Source organism: Monomorium pharaonis, chromosome 11 (assembly GCF_013373865.1).
Source record: "Monomorium pharaonis isolate MP-MQ-018 chromosome 11, ASM1337386v2, whole genome shotgun sequence".
In the NCBI taxonomy this organism is placed as follows: Eukaryota; Metazoa; Arthropoda; class Insecta; order Hymenoptera; family Formicidae; genus Monomorium; species Monomorium pharaonis.
Window position 1 is genome coordinate 16,075,646 of NC_050477.1, and position 16,945 is coordinate 16,092,590.

General features: G+C 31.4%; 2 protein-coding genes across 2 annotated transcripts; both read right to left on the reverse strand.

The window, feature by feature from the left end:
* Positions 1-382: 382 nt before the first annotated feature.
* On the reverse strand, positions 383-8,057 carry LOC105831648 (cell cycle control protein 50A). The gene is made up of 4 exons (XM_012671912.3): positions 7,040-8,057; positions 2,525-3,364; positions 2,044-2,209; positions 383-1,817 (listed from the first exon to the last, which is right to left on the reverse strand). Exons 1-4 carry the CDS (start codon positions 7,092-7,094, stop codon positions 1,775-1,777), a joined length of 1,104 nt encoding a protein of 367 aa, XP_012527366.1. The 5' UTR covers positions 7,095-8,057; the 3' UTR covers positions 383-1,774.
* Positions 8,058-9,137: 1,080 nt separating this feature from the next.
* On the reverse strand, positions 9,138-12,017 carry LOC105831639 (spidroin-1). Its single transcript, XM_012671899.3, has one exon. The coding sequence runs from the start codon at positions 12,015-12,017 to the stop codon at positions 9,138-9,140; it is 2,880 nt and encodes a 959-aa protein (XP_012527353.3).
* Positions 12,018-16,945: the final 4,928 nt, after the last annotated feature.

Sequence of the window (16,945 nt, forward strand, 5' to 3'; positions counted from 1 at the left end):
TTTTATCGTCAGAATTGTACAATTTGTTCCAATGTACAACTTTTTATTGCATTTACAGAATTAAAAATTCCCTACAATTAATTCTGGAAAAGGATTTCTAAATCTATAAAAGAAATACATACAAAATTTTGTTAATAACGTGCCCAAATGACTCTACATTATCGACCTCGATCAAGTTTGACAAGCAGTTTAGCATCCCCTTAATGCCAAAGTTTTAAATTATTTCAATTTAATTAATTGAACTGACTATAATATTTCAAATTTACAGTACGTATAATTCCAAAATAAATAAAAATATATAATTTACAGTATTATTGCAGCAAAATTGCAATATATCAACAATATTATATATTACAGTAAAATATTACAAAAATACTGACATATTACACGTTTATAAATAACATTAAAATATTAGGTTATATTGTAGTGATATTACATTTTAAATAGCAATATGTTAGAATTGATGTCACTCACTAAATTAAGGTTACATTCCAAAACGTCCTTTCCGAGGAAAATTTTACTCGATGTAATATAGGATACGTTACGTGTACTATATATTTTGAGTAAAATTTTCCTCGGAAAGGACGTTTTGGAATGTAGCCTAAATGAAGGTTTATAATAATTGTTAGTTTGAAAATGTGACTTCAGAAGCAAAAAAATTACACTATAAATTTATCCATGCTATTTTTATTAAATAAAAGATATCTGGATAAAAAAACACTTTGACAGTTTCAACACTTGTAAAATACTGTAAAAACTAAATTTTTTCTTTGACAATTAATGAATTAATAGCCGTAAACAAAAATGTCTAAATTCTAATACTATACATTTTTGCAGTTTATTTACTCAATGAAACAGTTGTCAAAATATTTTATAAGTGTGTTAAAACTATCTAGTAAAAATATTTTTTTAGTTAGATGTTTTTATTTGAAAATGGTGTAGAATTTTTAGTGTAAATTTCTCGTCTTTGAGATCACATTTTTCATAAATGTTAAATGAGTATCCAGAACCCTAAATTTCGCAATATTACAAAAATACTACGTAAATATTACAGTAATACATTCGTGATATATCATCATTATATTACTGTGATCCATTTTGGCGGACATTTTAATATTGTAGTAATATTTCGGTAATATTTCTGCAATATTTATACGATATTTCACTGTAATGGAAGAACAATATTTCTGTGATATTACTGTAATATTCCGTGCTATGTGGATCGTTACATATAACAATATTCTAACTTAAAAGTAAAAACTTTTTAATTACTATACTTTTTAATAATAAAATTGTAATCTAGTTTTTCTGCGAAACAATGCTTATAGAATGTTTTTTCCACTCCAAAAATCATTTTTATTAATTGTATATACACATTATTAATTATTTTACAATTTATTAATATTTAAGATAATTTTTTAAATTTTTTAATATTTTCTAAAAAAAATAAATAAAAGTAGAGTAAAAATATAGATAATATGAATAGCTTTAGATACTCAATTAGTAAATAAAACTATTGAATTATTTCCTCGTTATTAGAGTGTAAAAATCTTATTAGGATTATTTTCAAGTTAAAAAATAATAACTATTATGTAAATAAGAAATTATTGATTGCTTTATCACAGTTTTATCACATTTATCCGTATTTTCGATTATGATTAATAAATAAAAATCATTATGTCAGATAGAAAAATTCGATCGTTCTATCATAATTAAAACACTACAATCATGATAAAAAGATTATACTTATTTTAAGCTAGTAAACGAATCGTTTCTAATGATATTCCGTAGTTGGAGTCACATTGATCATGTTGGTACTAAAAAAAAATATATATATATATAAATGTAATAGTTGCGGAAGAGAGAAAATTTGCACACAAATTTTCGAATTGTTATTAAAAGAAGTTAAACAGAACGACATAAAAAATAAAAAATATGAAAACAAGTTAAATAATAGAAGTTATGTTATTAAATGGAATTTTATCGTTTATATTATAAATATAGACAAGAATGGAATATATAATATACGAATACATTAGTTACCTCTTAGAATATTTTTTATGAATAATGAACAGTACTATGCCCAGTGCTAAGCATAAACTTCCCACGACAATATAAGCAATACCAAGGAAGACATTCTTTCCTCCCAAAACTGAAGTTGTACTCAAGATCATTTTTTTTGTTCCATTGAAGGAAGATACTGAATATGCTGAAAAGAATATTTAAAAACATTAATTAATTTCCTTATTAAGTGTTCATATAAATAAGATATATATAAAAGATTAATTTTTAATTATTTCTATGCCAAATACTTGCACGCATACACACACGCACACTATTATTCTGGGAGCATCCCGATTGACCACGTTACAATTGACCACAACTATTTACAGCAATGAATGGTAAAAGTTTTTCTAATTGGATTGCCAATTAGAAAAGTTGTGGTCAATTGGAACGTGGTCAATCGGGGCGCTTCCGTTATTCTTTTAAATCGTTATGTTTCAATTCACTTTAAATTACTTACAATAATTAATTTGAAGAGTGTAGTTTCCTGCAAGTAGACCATCTTCATAGCCCTTTTCAGTATGATTGATCCTACGATATAGTTTTCGGAAAGTGGGCAATGCGGCAGTTCTCATCCAAACAATTAAATCCTCATTTTTAAATCCGTTGTTGTCTTCATCATAGGGATCCAATTCGTAAATGTGTTTAGTCCAGTTCTTAGGTTTAGTAAAGTTCTTGAACGCTTCTTTCAGATTGCTGGATCCCTTTGGATTCTTGAATTTGGTTTCTTTATCAGATGACCAAGCTATACCAGTTTTTAATAACGGTACATCCTCATTACGAGTTGTGGAGTACAACGTCAGCTCGTCGCTGAAGAGCGAATTTGCAATGGCACCACACGGGGCAATGGGAATTCTTTTGTTGTTCACTTCTTGGTAGGCAAACGGTTCGCAAACATCCGAAACAGAGTTTGATACTAACTTTCCTAATAATTGATCGTCGTCTCGAGATTTCACGTACCTACGGTGATTTTGGTAGAAGTTTGTTAGGCCGTAATACATGTAAACCTTGCCAGTAAAATTTGTAAGTAGTTCGAAATTTATTTTGCATACGCAGGTACTTGTTAGACCTGCTGATATAACATCTGCACATCTCTTAGGTTGTCCATTGTCTTCAGTAATGCTGATGGAGTTGCAGTTAGTGTAATCTATAATATGTTCTTTGACTTCGGAAGTAAAGTAAAGTAATGCTATGCCGACTGATATGAATACAATTCCTATCACAAAAAACGTCGGTATAATTGTGCCAGTTGTGCGTATAGGTTGCCATGCTGGTAGCCGTTGTTGCCTAAATGCGCTATCTATACAGCCAAATTAGATCACATTATGTATTACAAATATATTTCCAAAAATATATAATAGTAACAATATATAATACATTACGTATAACACATTAAACAATAATTTTATCTCAATTAAGCGACAGTAGCGATGCAACGCCGAGTACACACACACACACACACACACACACACACACACACACACACACACACACACACACACACACACACACACACACACACACACACACACATATATATACACACGCGCGCACGCGCGCTATGGAATTACTTTTTAAAATAACGCTTTACCGTTACCGTTACTTTCGGTAAAAAGTAAAATTGTTGCCGTTACTCGTTACTGATTGTAAAAAGTAACGCGTTACCGTTATTTGAAAGTTACTTAAAATATCGTTACTTTTCGTTACTTTTTTTTAATTTTATGATAGGATTGAAGGGTGCTTTGAGAAAGGATGTAAATTAAAGATAAAATAGAGGTATATTTATCTCTAAATATTTTCAGGGTTGGATAGTAATTAGTTAAAAAGTTAAAAGTTAATGATACAAGTTAAAAAGTTAATGACTTTTAATTTAATTTAGTTAATTTTAAATAATTTAATTTTTAACTTTAACGAGTTATTTTTGAAACGTATAAACTTTAATTTATTAACTTTTTTCTAAATGAAAAGTTTTATCTGGACAAAAGAAAAAAATTATAAAATAAAAATACATTCCTGCATAAAAACAATATTTTTTTGGTATTTTATATAATTAATATTATAACTTAATTTACAGATAAAATATAAAATATATTTGACGATCGATATTGTATATCTTAGAAACTAAAATTATAATAAAAAATCTAATGTCAATTTTATTATATAATATTGATGCGAGCTTTCGATTGTCATTAGCTCGATTACAATCGTTATAGTCAATTTTGAAATATCTTGCCTGAAAAAGCTCATTTGCATTATTTTCCACAGTCAGATTCACATGTACAACACACACATTTGAAGTTTTTCATTCAATTTCACAATGTACCTACAATTAAAATTATTACGTAATGTAAATGATGAATATTGGTAAGCAATACTAATAAAAAAAATATCTAAAACTAAAAAAACAAAAAAATAATAACATAAACATATATATTACATGTATATTATATGTTTATGTTTTATTATATTATTTATTTATTTATTTTTTATTATGCATGATATAAATATGTAAATGTTAATATTATTATTATTAAGGAGTAACTCAGATACAAGTCATTTTGACGTAAAATTTTGGTCATTCCTTGACTATTACTGACGTCACTAATTGACAATTTAATGACGTTAACGTGACGGTCTAATATATGTCACAGATCATTGATCACAATAAGGATGATATTTTAACGTCACTTTTATGACTAATTTCAGGTTGTGTTCCAAAATTGACTGTCAGCGTTGCAAGCGTCACAAAATAATGCTACTAATAACGATCCAATTTCAATAAGCATGTTATGGGTGCAAATTTTAATTTTAATTTGGTTTGGATATCTTCAGTGCTGACAGCAGAGCAGAAATAAATAGCATAACGGCATATAATCGACCACACTATTGCATTAAAACTTTCATTATTATTCTGCGTGAATCTTCCTCCTAAACAACGATTAAATAAGGACTAGTTCGACCAACTCTGATTAACAATTGGTTTACCATTGTATTTTGTTACGTTGGCAACCCTTTAATTAACGATTAAAATTAATCAGAGTTGGTCGACGTGGCCTTAAATCATCTCAGCAATAGAGATTATATATAATTAATATTATATATCTTAAGAGTAGCTTAGAAACCTTGAATTGCTGTGTGCTGTTCCGACGTACTTAGACGGCATCATGCCTTGGTTTAAAATTATTTTAAAAACTTTTCCCGTATAAGAACTATTGTATCTTATCTTACTCTAATACATTATTTAAGACAAAACAATTTTTTTCAATTTTTTGAAAGGTTTTACCTAGATGTTACCCCTTAATAAAAAATTAAGAAAATTACAAGTTTCTGAATATTAAAACTATACCTATGTAAAGATATTTGTTAATCCATATATGTATAAAATTATTAGCATAATGACAGTAATGTACACACACATGCATGCACGCATACACCCTTAAATAGTTATATTTATTATGTTTATTTATAAATATTAATGTTATATAATATATATAAAATAAAAAATAAATAATATATAATAAATAAATCAATTTAAATGAGCTAATTTTGGCTAATTTTATTTTTCAATCAATTGATCTTGTACTTAATTTAAATTGAGTACAAGATCAATAAAATTAATCCAAGTATATTAAAAAAAGGAACTTAGAAAAATCTTCTAAAAATTTATTTAAAAATTATTTGGAAAAGAGGGGGGGAAATGTTACCAATGATAACAGATAATTAAGCAAAAACTTGTAGTACGCATAATTGCATTTTTGCACTTTATACATTAATCAATATCGATAATATAGAATCTTGGAATACAGAAGAAATGCGAGCCGGGCACGCCAAAAGTTTTTACTTCATTATCTATTATTATTAGTAATTACATTTTTATTTTTAAATAATTTTTGAATAAATTCTTATAGAATTGTTTTAAATTTTTTTAAAAATATACTTGGCTAATTTTATTGATCTTGTATTCATTTTTGAAAGCGTTTATGTACTTGGCGTATCTTTTTTACTTTTATAAAGTTTTTGAGAGGATATTTCTTTTTTTTGTGATTTTTTCATTTTTTTTAACATAGCATAGTATAATGATATTTCTTGGTAATAAAATAAAGATAAGATATAAAGAATCAAATTTGCACAGATAATAAGCAAAAATGTTTTAGATAATCTTCTATAAATATTTTTGCGTTATCTTTGTTATCTCTGTTATCATTTCATATTACTTTCTGTAATAAAACATATAAAGTTTGTCTAAAAAATTAAAGAATAAAAATTGTACTTTAAAAAAATATGCATAACCAAAAACTAAAAAAATTTGTAAGTAAATTGTGCATAAAACTATTTTTGTAAATGTTAACCCAGGAACAAATTTTTTTTTATAAAAACATGTATAAATATATGATATAATAAGTCCATATATGTTTAGACTTTCTTTTTTTTTTGTAAAATTTCTGTTGTAAAAGAAGCAATGCGAAAATGATGTTTTTAAAAAGTTTTTGTCTTTTCAATATGATTGTTATTTTTTTATACCAAAGAAAAATTTTACAAAAAAAAAGAAACTAGTATAAACATATATGGACATATTTTATATACATATATATTTATATATGTTTTTATATGAAAAATTTTTTCCTGGGAATTGATATATTGTTTGATATTGTCTAGCTTTTTTAATTTATTTAAAATCCAAAAACGTAAAATAAGACTAAAAATAAGACAAATATATTGAGGTTTACTCAATTTTAAAAATTAAAAAATTAAATATAAAACTAAATATAAAATTTAAAAAGGTTCGCAATATTATATTACATTAGATAAACGTACAATTAAGAGAATAACGCTAAATTTCGTAAAATTAAGAAAAACGTATTTAATATTATTTAAAAAGTACGATGTTATCGGAGATCCATTAGCAAGAAAGTTCAGTTAATCAAAACCTTGTAACTTTTTGTGATTATTTAATTATTATTATTGTAATGCTCACTTGAAGGTTTTTTCGGTTTAGCTGACACCGCATCGACCTCGCTGGTGGACGTCATGATCTCGCGCGACGATGGGCACTTGATAATAAACCTTAAGTAAGCTAAGCCAATACTGAAAATCTATAGTTTATATCAAAGAGTAAAGAATTACTTAGAAGGGACCGTATTGGTAGTGGAGTGTGGAGGTATGATTTACTGAGGACGGAAGTAGTCGAGCAGCCATTTGAAGTACCGATCCTTTTGTGACATGCGTATCAGCATGTTTTCTATAGTGTGCTTTTATGCATGTATGTGTGTGTATGTATGTGTGTATATATGTATGAGCGGGCATTTTCAGAATACTTTTATACATATATAGCACATCTATAGACATAATATATCTAGACCGAGAATTGTTTCAAATTTCGGGAGTGGGGATAGAGCTTACGTAGAAAAGGACAGGTAATAGTGTAAAAAAATGTATTTTGTTATTAACATAAAATTGTATTTTGCTGTAAAATAATTCTGTAAAGCCGACTCAAAAATATTTTAGAAGAATATTTTGAAACTGCTTTGCTCTAATGTTTTTGTGGACTTTAAATCATAATTTTAATTGTACATATAATAATTATTATACAACTATAATCGGATCGAATTATAATATTATTTGATTAACGCGGTTGTAATCACCTGTCAGCTGACGCGGATAGTCAGCCGCGCCCGCGTTACGCGCCGCTCCTGCCTGCCATTAAGCAGATATTGTTGTAATATCGTTTTATCACGTATTATCGTGAAGTGACAACAATTATCAACAGTAAAGTACTAAAAAAATTTTTTTTGTGTTTGATAAACTCGATTGTTTTCCCTTACATTTTTGTGTTTACTTTAATTTTGTAAAAGACTTTTACAATATTATAAAGTTAATAATTACAAGATTAATTTAAAACAGGAAATATCGGAATATTGATTCAAACTTTACAATAATTATTACAAAAATTATTTACAAAAATATAATAATTTAGTAAAATTAACATTAGCTGTACCTGATTTTTTATTATTAGTACAAACAAAACAACATATAATTTTTTTAATTTTATCTATGTTACACATTTTTCTCGTTTATTTCATATTATTATCGTTAAATATTGCTTATATTAGATTCTTAAAGTATTAATGTGTAATGTTGTAGATAATGTAGATAACCAATACGCATTCATATTTAACGCTTCCCTGTATCAAAATTTATAAACAATGTATTATGTTTGAATATATTATTTTTTGATAATAAGCAATAATTCAGCTAATGGATAAGAATTGTCATAGGCAAGTTTACACTTGATTTCGACAGAATAACATTTATAGAATAAATTCTAGTAAATCTGTAAAGTAAGCATTTACATATAATCATGTATTTTATAAGTCATTTCTGTTTTATGTGTCTAGTATAAAATCGATCTTTTTTGGAACTTCTCCAAATTTTACTATAACCATATAATTAACAACTAATAAACTTACACTTAATTATCTTTTCTTAAAGAATAAAAAAAGATGTTCTTAAGTGTATTTTTTTGTTTATTAAAAGTTATGTATATTGATTTAATGTTAGATATAATAAATGATTTTAGTTGGTTATTTTTTCTAGAAATTTAAATTTTTGACGTTGTAATTATCTCTCCCAAAATATTCAGTGTAAATATAAAAAAATTGTAAATGAAAAGTCAAAACATAGTGTAACATTTTGATCTAACAAATCATTTGTCAATTGGGTTAATTAATTATATTTATATATAATTATACCTATAATCACACCTACAACTCTCTTAAAGATGGACTACGGCATAAAACATCTAACATAAGTAATACGTAATAAAGACGTATATATAACTATAACTATAACACAATGAAAAATATATTATAGTTATGGCCATTAATAAAAAATGTAGTCTTGTAAAAATAAATGCAAAATGTAAAATTATATACGTTTAAAAGTATGCATCAAATGAAAAAAATTCTAGCATTTTAAACAATTATTTCTTAGGTTAACTTATTTCTCATTAAACTTGTCTTCCATTTGCATGCCACTTATTTTCAAAATATAATATCGTAAATTTTAAACTATTCTTAGAAGGCTATCCTAAATGCACCAACTCTTTGAACTCCAACCAGTCTTACAAAATGAGCCTGTCCGGTGAAAGCCTGTCCTACGAAAACCTGTCTCTCGAAAGCCTGTCCAAAGGCAGCTGGTCCAGCGACAGCTTGTTTGGCGGCAGGTTGAGCAGCAGCAGCCTGACCAGCGCCAGCTACTCCTATAAAGCACTGCCCTGCGGCAGTTTGTCCAAAGGCAGCCTGTCCATAGGCAACTTGTCTAACAGCAGCCCATCTAGTGGTAGCTTGAGCTGGCGCCTGACCAGCGCCAACTATTCTCATAAAGATCTGTCCTGTGGCAGTTTGTCCAAAAAAAATCTGTTCATAGACAGCTTGTTCAACGACAGTTTGTCCATAGGCAGCTTGCCTAGCAGCAGCCTGTCTAGCAGCAACTTGAGCAGCAGTAGTCCGACCAGCGCCAGTTATTTCCATAAAGCTTTGTCCTGCGGCAGTTTGTCTAAAGGCAGCTTGCCCATAGGCAGCCTGTCCAAAACCAGCTTGTCTAGCAGCAGCAATCTGTCTAGTGGCAGCTTGTGCAGCAGCAACCTGTTTAGCACCAGCAACTCCTGCACCAGCAAGTCCTGTGCCAGCGAGTTCAGCACCAGCAACTCTTGCACCAGCTTGTCTAGCGGCAGCTTGTGCAGCAGCAACTTGTCCTGCAGCAGCAACTCCTGCACCAGCAAGTCCTGTGCCAGCAAGTTCTGTGCCAGCAAGTCCTGCACCAGCTTGTCTGGCGGCAGCTTGTGTAGCAGCAACTTGTCCTGCACCAGCAACTCCTGCACTAGTAAGTCTCGTGCCAGTGATTCCGGCACCAGCGAGTCCAGCACTTCTTGCACCGGAAAGTCCTGCGCCAGCTAGTCCAACACCAGCGAGTCCAGCACCAGTAACTCTTGTACCAGCAAGTCCTGCGTTAGCAAGTCCGGCACCAGCATGTCCTGCCTTAGCAACTCCTGCACTAACTTGTCTAGCAGCAGCTTGTACAGCAGCAACTTGTCCTGCACCAGCAACTCTTGCGCCAGCAAGTCTCGCGCTACCAAATCCCGCGCTAGCGAGTCCGGCACCAGTAAGTCCTACGCCAGCAACTCCCGCACTAGCCTGTCCAGCGATAGTTTGTCTAGCGGCAGCTTGTGCAGCAGCAACTTGTCTTGCACCGGCAACGCCTGCACTAGTAAGTCCCCTGCCAGCGAATCCGGCACCAGCGAGTCCAGCATCAGCAACTCCTGCACCGGAAAGTCCTGTGCCAGCGAGTCCAGCACCAGCAACTCTTGCACCAGCTTGTCTAGCGGCAGCTTGTGCAGCAGCAACTTGTCCTGCACCAGCAACTCCTGCACTAGTAAGTCTCGTGCCAGCGATTCCGGCACCAGCGAGTCCAGCACCTCCTGCACCGAAAAGTCCTACGCCAGCTAATGCAGCACGAGCAACTCCTGCACCGGAAAGTCCTGTGCCAGCTAGTCCAGCACCAGCAACTCCCGCACCAGCCTGTCCAGCTGTAGCTTGTCTAGCGACAGCTTGTGTAGCAGCAACTTGTCTTGCACCGGCAACGCCTGCACTAGTAAGTCCCGTGCTAGCGAATCCGGCACCAGCGAGTCCAGCATCAGCAACTCCTGCACCGGAAAGTCCTGCGCCAACTAGTCCAACACCAGCAAGTCCAGCACCAGCAACTCCTGCACCAGCTTGTCTAACGGCAGCTTGTCTAGCGGCAGCTTGTGCAGCGGCAACTTGTTCTGCACCAGCAACTCTTGCGCCAGCAAGTCCCGTATCAGCAAGTCCTACACCAGTAACTCCTGCACCAGCTTGTCTAGCAGCAGCTAGTGCAGCAGCAACTTGTCCTGCACCAGCAGCTCTTGCGCCAAAAAGTCTCGCGCCAACAAGTCCAGCATCAGCAACTCCTGCACCAGCAACTCTTGCGCCAGCAAGTCCGACACCAGCTTGTTTAGCGGCAGCCTGTGCAGCAGCAACTTGACCTGTACCAGCAACTCCTGCACTAGTAAGTCTCGTGCCTGCGAGTCCAGCACCTCCTACACCGGAAAATCTTGCGCTAGCTAGTCCAGCATCAGCGAGTCCAGCACCAGTAAATCTTGTACCAGCAAGTCCTGCGCTAGCAAGTCCGGCACCAGCAAGTCCTGCCCCAGCAACTCCTGCACTAACTTGTCTAGCAGCAGCTTGTGCAGCAGCAACTTGTCCTGTACCAGCAACTCCTGCACTAGTAAGTCTCGTGCCTGCGAGTCCAGCACCTCCTACACCGGAAAATCTTGCGCTAGCTAGTCCAGCATCAGCGAGTCCAGCACCAGTAAATCTTGTACCAGCAAGTCCTGCGCTAGCAAGTCCGGCACCAGCAAGTCCTGCCCCAGCAACTCCTGCACTAACTTGTCTAGCAGCAGCTTGTGCAGCAGCAACTTGTCCTGTACTAGCAACTCCTGCACCACCAAGTCCCGCGCCAGCAAGTCCTTCACCACCAAATCCCGCGCTAGCGAGTCCGGCACCAGTAAATCCTACGCCAGCAACTCCCGCACTAGCTTGTCTAGCAGCAGCTTGTGCAGCAGCAACTTGTCTTGCGCCAGCAACTCCTATGCGAGCAAGTTCTGCACCACTAAGTCCCGCGCCAGCGAGTCCGGCATCAGCAAGTCCTGCGCCAGCAACTTTCGCAGCAGCTTGTATAGCGGTAGCTTGTGCAGCAGCAACTTCTTCTATACCAGCAACTCCTGCACCAGTAAGTCCCGCGCCATCCAGTCCAACACTACCAACTTCTGCGTCAGCGAGTCCCGCACCAGCGAGTCCAGCGCCAGCGAGTCCCGAAGTGAAGTGGGCGTTTAAGCCTAAAAAGAGGTTCACGAATAACAATAGCAAGAGATACATGATGCCTTCGATGGGTTTCTTCTTGTTTACGAATCGGTGTAATAAGCTGATCCGCTGTTTGTGTACTTGCCTCGTGTACTTGCATTTATATGAAACAATTTGCTGACCGGGTAGGGAAAAACAAAGGCTGGTATTTCAAAAACGTATTCTGATTAATAAAATTTATTCATATTAATGATTTCTGTATAAAGAAGAGTATGATGCAATTCATTCATACCTGACAGTTAAGTAAATCGAGATAATACTAAAAGTCAACACTATAACTGAATGAACTAAGTAATTACGGAAATTATACAAAACCTCATTTAGGAATATCACGCAATTGTAAATGTTTTTTACTTATCATACGTAAAAGAGCGGAAAAAACCTTATTTGTCAGAAAATTCCATTATTGACTGCACGGCAATAGTGTGAATAACGCATGTTTTAAAGGATATTAAAAAAAATACTTTTATCATTGATTTTTTTATTTTTACTACAACAATACAGGCGCGCGCTACGCGCGCGCTATTTAGCTTTTTACTTTTTGAAAATAATAATTGCAATATTAATTATATACAGAAGGAAGGAAAAAAGAAAGAGAGAGCGAGAGAGAAAGCATATTTACATACATTAATTTATTATCAAATTTTCTTCCTTCTTTAAAAACATTATACACATAAAGAAAAGAAAAAAAAGAAATACAAAATACACAACATACATAAATCTTTTTTAAAGCAATACGACATTGACTCTGAAATGTAACGAAATGTTGTCAGTTCTGATAAAAACTAACTTTCGAAAATCTTTCATTCGATTAAGATACTCCACAGTGTGCAAAAACAAAATTACAATTGTTAATGAATATATTAAATACTTTGACGTTAAATGTGCCTTTCTATATAAAATGAGATCAACATTTTTTGCAACTTTTATATACATTAATTAATTAACTATTATTGTTAGTTATAAAATAATAATGTAACACGTACGCGTGCACATATAGAAATTAATAAATTAAAAAAATAACTAAATAAAAAAAATTAATACAGAAAACTAACTTTCAAAAATCTTTCGTTCGAGTAAGATACTCTACAGTGTATGTACATACGCATAGATGCACACACTTCTCTCTCTCTTTCTCTCTCTATCTTAGGGTCCTTTACTCTTTTACATACATACATACATGTACATACGTTAATTTATTACCTAATTTTCTTCTTTTTTTCTTCTTTATTCGTTTCTCTCTTTCGTTTCTTTTTTCCTTCTTTCGTTTCTCCTTTTTTAAAAAGAATCTTCCTCTCTTCTATAACGACAATCTTAACTTTTTTAACAAACTGTCACGCAACTGTCAAAATTAAACTTCACAGCTGTCAAAATGCAATCGCGCTGACAGCTACTCTCGCAACACGAAGCGAGGCAAGCGAGAGAACCAATCAGCGTCGCGGAGAAGAAGCCTTAAGTCATCGATACGAACGAAATTCACTCAGTTGACACGCCTTTTTTAGAAAGGGAAATATATATTTATTATTTTATATTTATATTTTATATTTTATATTTATATTATTATTTATTATTTTTATAAATTATATTTTATATATTTACATATTTATTTTTATATAAACTTTTTATTTTACAAAGTAATATTATGAAGTAACCGGAATGCTTTGGGTTTTGTTTGTTAAAAATTTTTTTCTAATGTTAATCCACAGACATTATCCTCTCACTTGTATACTTCGGCATAATTCACTGAAACTGTCGTTTCAATTCATCTTACATCTTCAGATGCGCACAGATATTTTGAAATAAACGGAATTCTTCTGAGTCTCAATTGTTAATTATATTTTTTTCTAACGTCATTGACCTTAAACATTGCTCTCATACTTGTATATTTTGACACAAAACACAGGAACTGTTGTTGGAAATTTTTTATCTTGAATATGCAAATACGCGCGGATCCTTTGAAGTAAACAAAGAGTTTTCGGAGTTCGGTTGTTAATAAATTGTTTTTTTTTCCAACGTCATTGGCTGTAGACATCCTCACACTTGTATATTTTAGCACAAAACGCAAAAGCAGTTGTTAGAAGTTTCTCAGATTTTTATGTTTTATTATTTGTTTATTGGTTTTTAATTGTTTTGTATTACAACTTTATTGTCTTGTTTATAAACATATTTTTTAAAAGGTTTTTGCGGTTAAAACAAATTTTTTAGCTTCATAAACGCTCCAAATAGTAACTGTGTTATAATTATAACACACGTGTGTTATGTTATAATTAAAGTATAATATGGCAATATTAATAAATTGGATAAGGTTTTTTATAGTACGTTAAATAGTACACAGCATTCATTTCAATTTTTCATGTTTTCTAAGTTTAGAAAAGTCTATTTTAAGTTTTGTAAAAAAAAAGTTGATGGATGTTATTCAAATACAGAGTTTAAAGTTTTATTATATGTAAAGTACAAGAATGTTAAATAAACATAATTCTTTTTTACACACACACACACACACAGAGGGAGGGGGGGGAGAGAGAGAGAGAGAGAGAGGAGAGGAGGAGAGGAGAGGAGAGAGAGAGGAGAGAGAGAGAGAGAGAGAGAGAGAGAGAGAGAGAGAGAGAGAGAGAGAGAGAGAGAGAGGAGAGATGAGAGAGAGAGAGAGAGAGAGAGAGAGGAGAGAGAGAGAGAGAGAGAGAGAGAGAGAAGGTTCGATAATAATTCCATCATCTTTCGTGAGCAAGTAAAGCAGGTTAAACTAAATAAAGAAATTATTCAGGAATAGGAAAGTTACTTTTTAAAAGTAACTATATAGTTACCATTACTCGTTACCGAATCAAAAAAGTTACTCATTACCATTACTTGCTACTGATTCTCAAAAGTAACTCGTTACCGTTACTTAAAAAGTAACGATTCGTTACTTTTTCCGTTACTTTTTTAATGCTAAAACAAGATTAAGTAAAAAATTTTTAACATTTCTTTTTATTTAAAATATTAACGTAAGCAACATATTTTTTTAATTTGCAAAATAAAAATTTTAAACAAAGTTTCAAAATGTTTAAAATGTAAATAAAAAAGTTTTAGTTAATTAAATTTATAAACATAGCCAAAATTATATTTTTACTCTTGATATAATTTTATTAAATTGTTTTCTTAAAATCTATAAAATTACAACAATTATTCGGATTAAGATATAAGATTATTATTCTAATTATTCTACAAAATATAAATTTGTTAAATTTTATTGATAATTTTTATTAATTTTTAATAAAAGTTGATATTCCATTATATCTTCGTTTAGATTACCTCTAATATACTCAAGGTGATAAAATAGTATTACCAATGCTAAACATTATCTCAACAGCTGCGTTGCTTGATAAAGTCGTATTGAATTTAATAAATAGTCTTTCAGTTTCGGGCAGTTTTGCCATAAACTCAAAGGCCGATATTTATAAAATATAAGAGCTACGACTCTGTTGATTTATGATATTTTAAAATTGTTTTTATAAGATAATTTTAACTATGAATATTGGTTGAATAAAGATTGAAAATGTAAAAATTATAATATGTCATAAGTAAAAAATTTAAACTATAAAAAGTAAAAGTAACTGTTAAATTTGTTACCGTTACTAAAAAAAAATGTAACTACGTTACCGTTATAATTACAGAAAAAAAGTAACTAAAGTAAAAACGTAACTACGTTACCAGTCCGTTACCAAAAAAGTAATTGTAATGGCGTTACTTCCCAACCCTGAAATTGTTTTATAAAAATTTACAAATAAGCGTGTATATACATGAAGAAATCAATTTTATATGCGTTTATATTAGCTAGTTCAGCGAAATATTTGAAAGTGTATGCTTTATGTAGTAATAGCTATTAACAAAAATTATACAAAAAAAATAAGACACGACCCAGATAGCACAAAATATTTATAAAATATTTATAAAATATTTATAAAAAGGAAAAATATTTATGATAAATATTTTGTACATATTTTTATGTCCGAGTTTGTCAGGTATAAAAAAAATTATGATAAACATTTATAAAAATATTTAAAATAAATATTTATACCATTATTATCAAAGAATATAAAATATATTTTAAGTTTATATACCATAAATATTTTTCAGTACATTTTAAAAATATATTTTATATATTGTTGATAATAATTTTTGTATCATTTCTAAATGGTTTATGAAAATAATTATATAATCTTTAAAAAATATTTTTTGAAAATAAATTTGTAAAATATTTATAAATATTTATGATAATATTTTGTGCTATCTGGGGATGTTAACAGTACGACAGTCAGATAACAAGTGAAATAAACTGATAAAATTTGTAAAGGTCGACAAGAGAAAGTGTCAGTAAATATTAGATTCCCAATAATTGAAGTATACGCATGATCTAAGAAATCATCCCTCTGCAAATTCAAACCTTGTTTTTGCAACCTAATAAACCAGCATCTCGGAGGTTAATCTTTTGTAAATATTCATCTCCGCATCAAGAACTCTTACATTATCCCAATCGAAATCATTTGAAGTCGAAATCAGAATTTCTATTTGTGTAATTTGTGTATTTTGGTGTCTGAAACGCGTTTTTAATTGTCGTCCCGTTCGGGACTACATATGAAGCCTCACAATCTTTACAGGAAATCATGTACGTATATCACGTTTTTCATGGATACAGTTTCGAGAGGATCTTTGTGTACTTTAATAAATCTCCGCAATTTATTTATGCTGTATAATGCCAGTCTAGAATTAAAATTTTTTGTAATGTTCTTAAATTTATTAGAAACACCACTAACAAAAAGAATCGTAAATCAATGTGTTTTTTCATCTTCAGAAACTTGCTGTTAATTAGTAATTACTTTTTTAAAAAAGGTAAAAAAAGGCGCCAAGTGTTTGGTTTTTCCTTTAAGCAAAAAAATTATTGGATGGTTTAACTTAAGTAATAT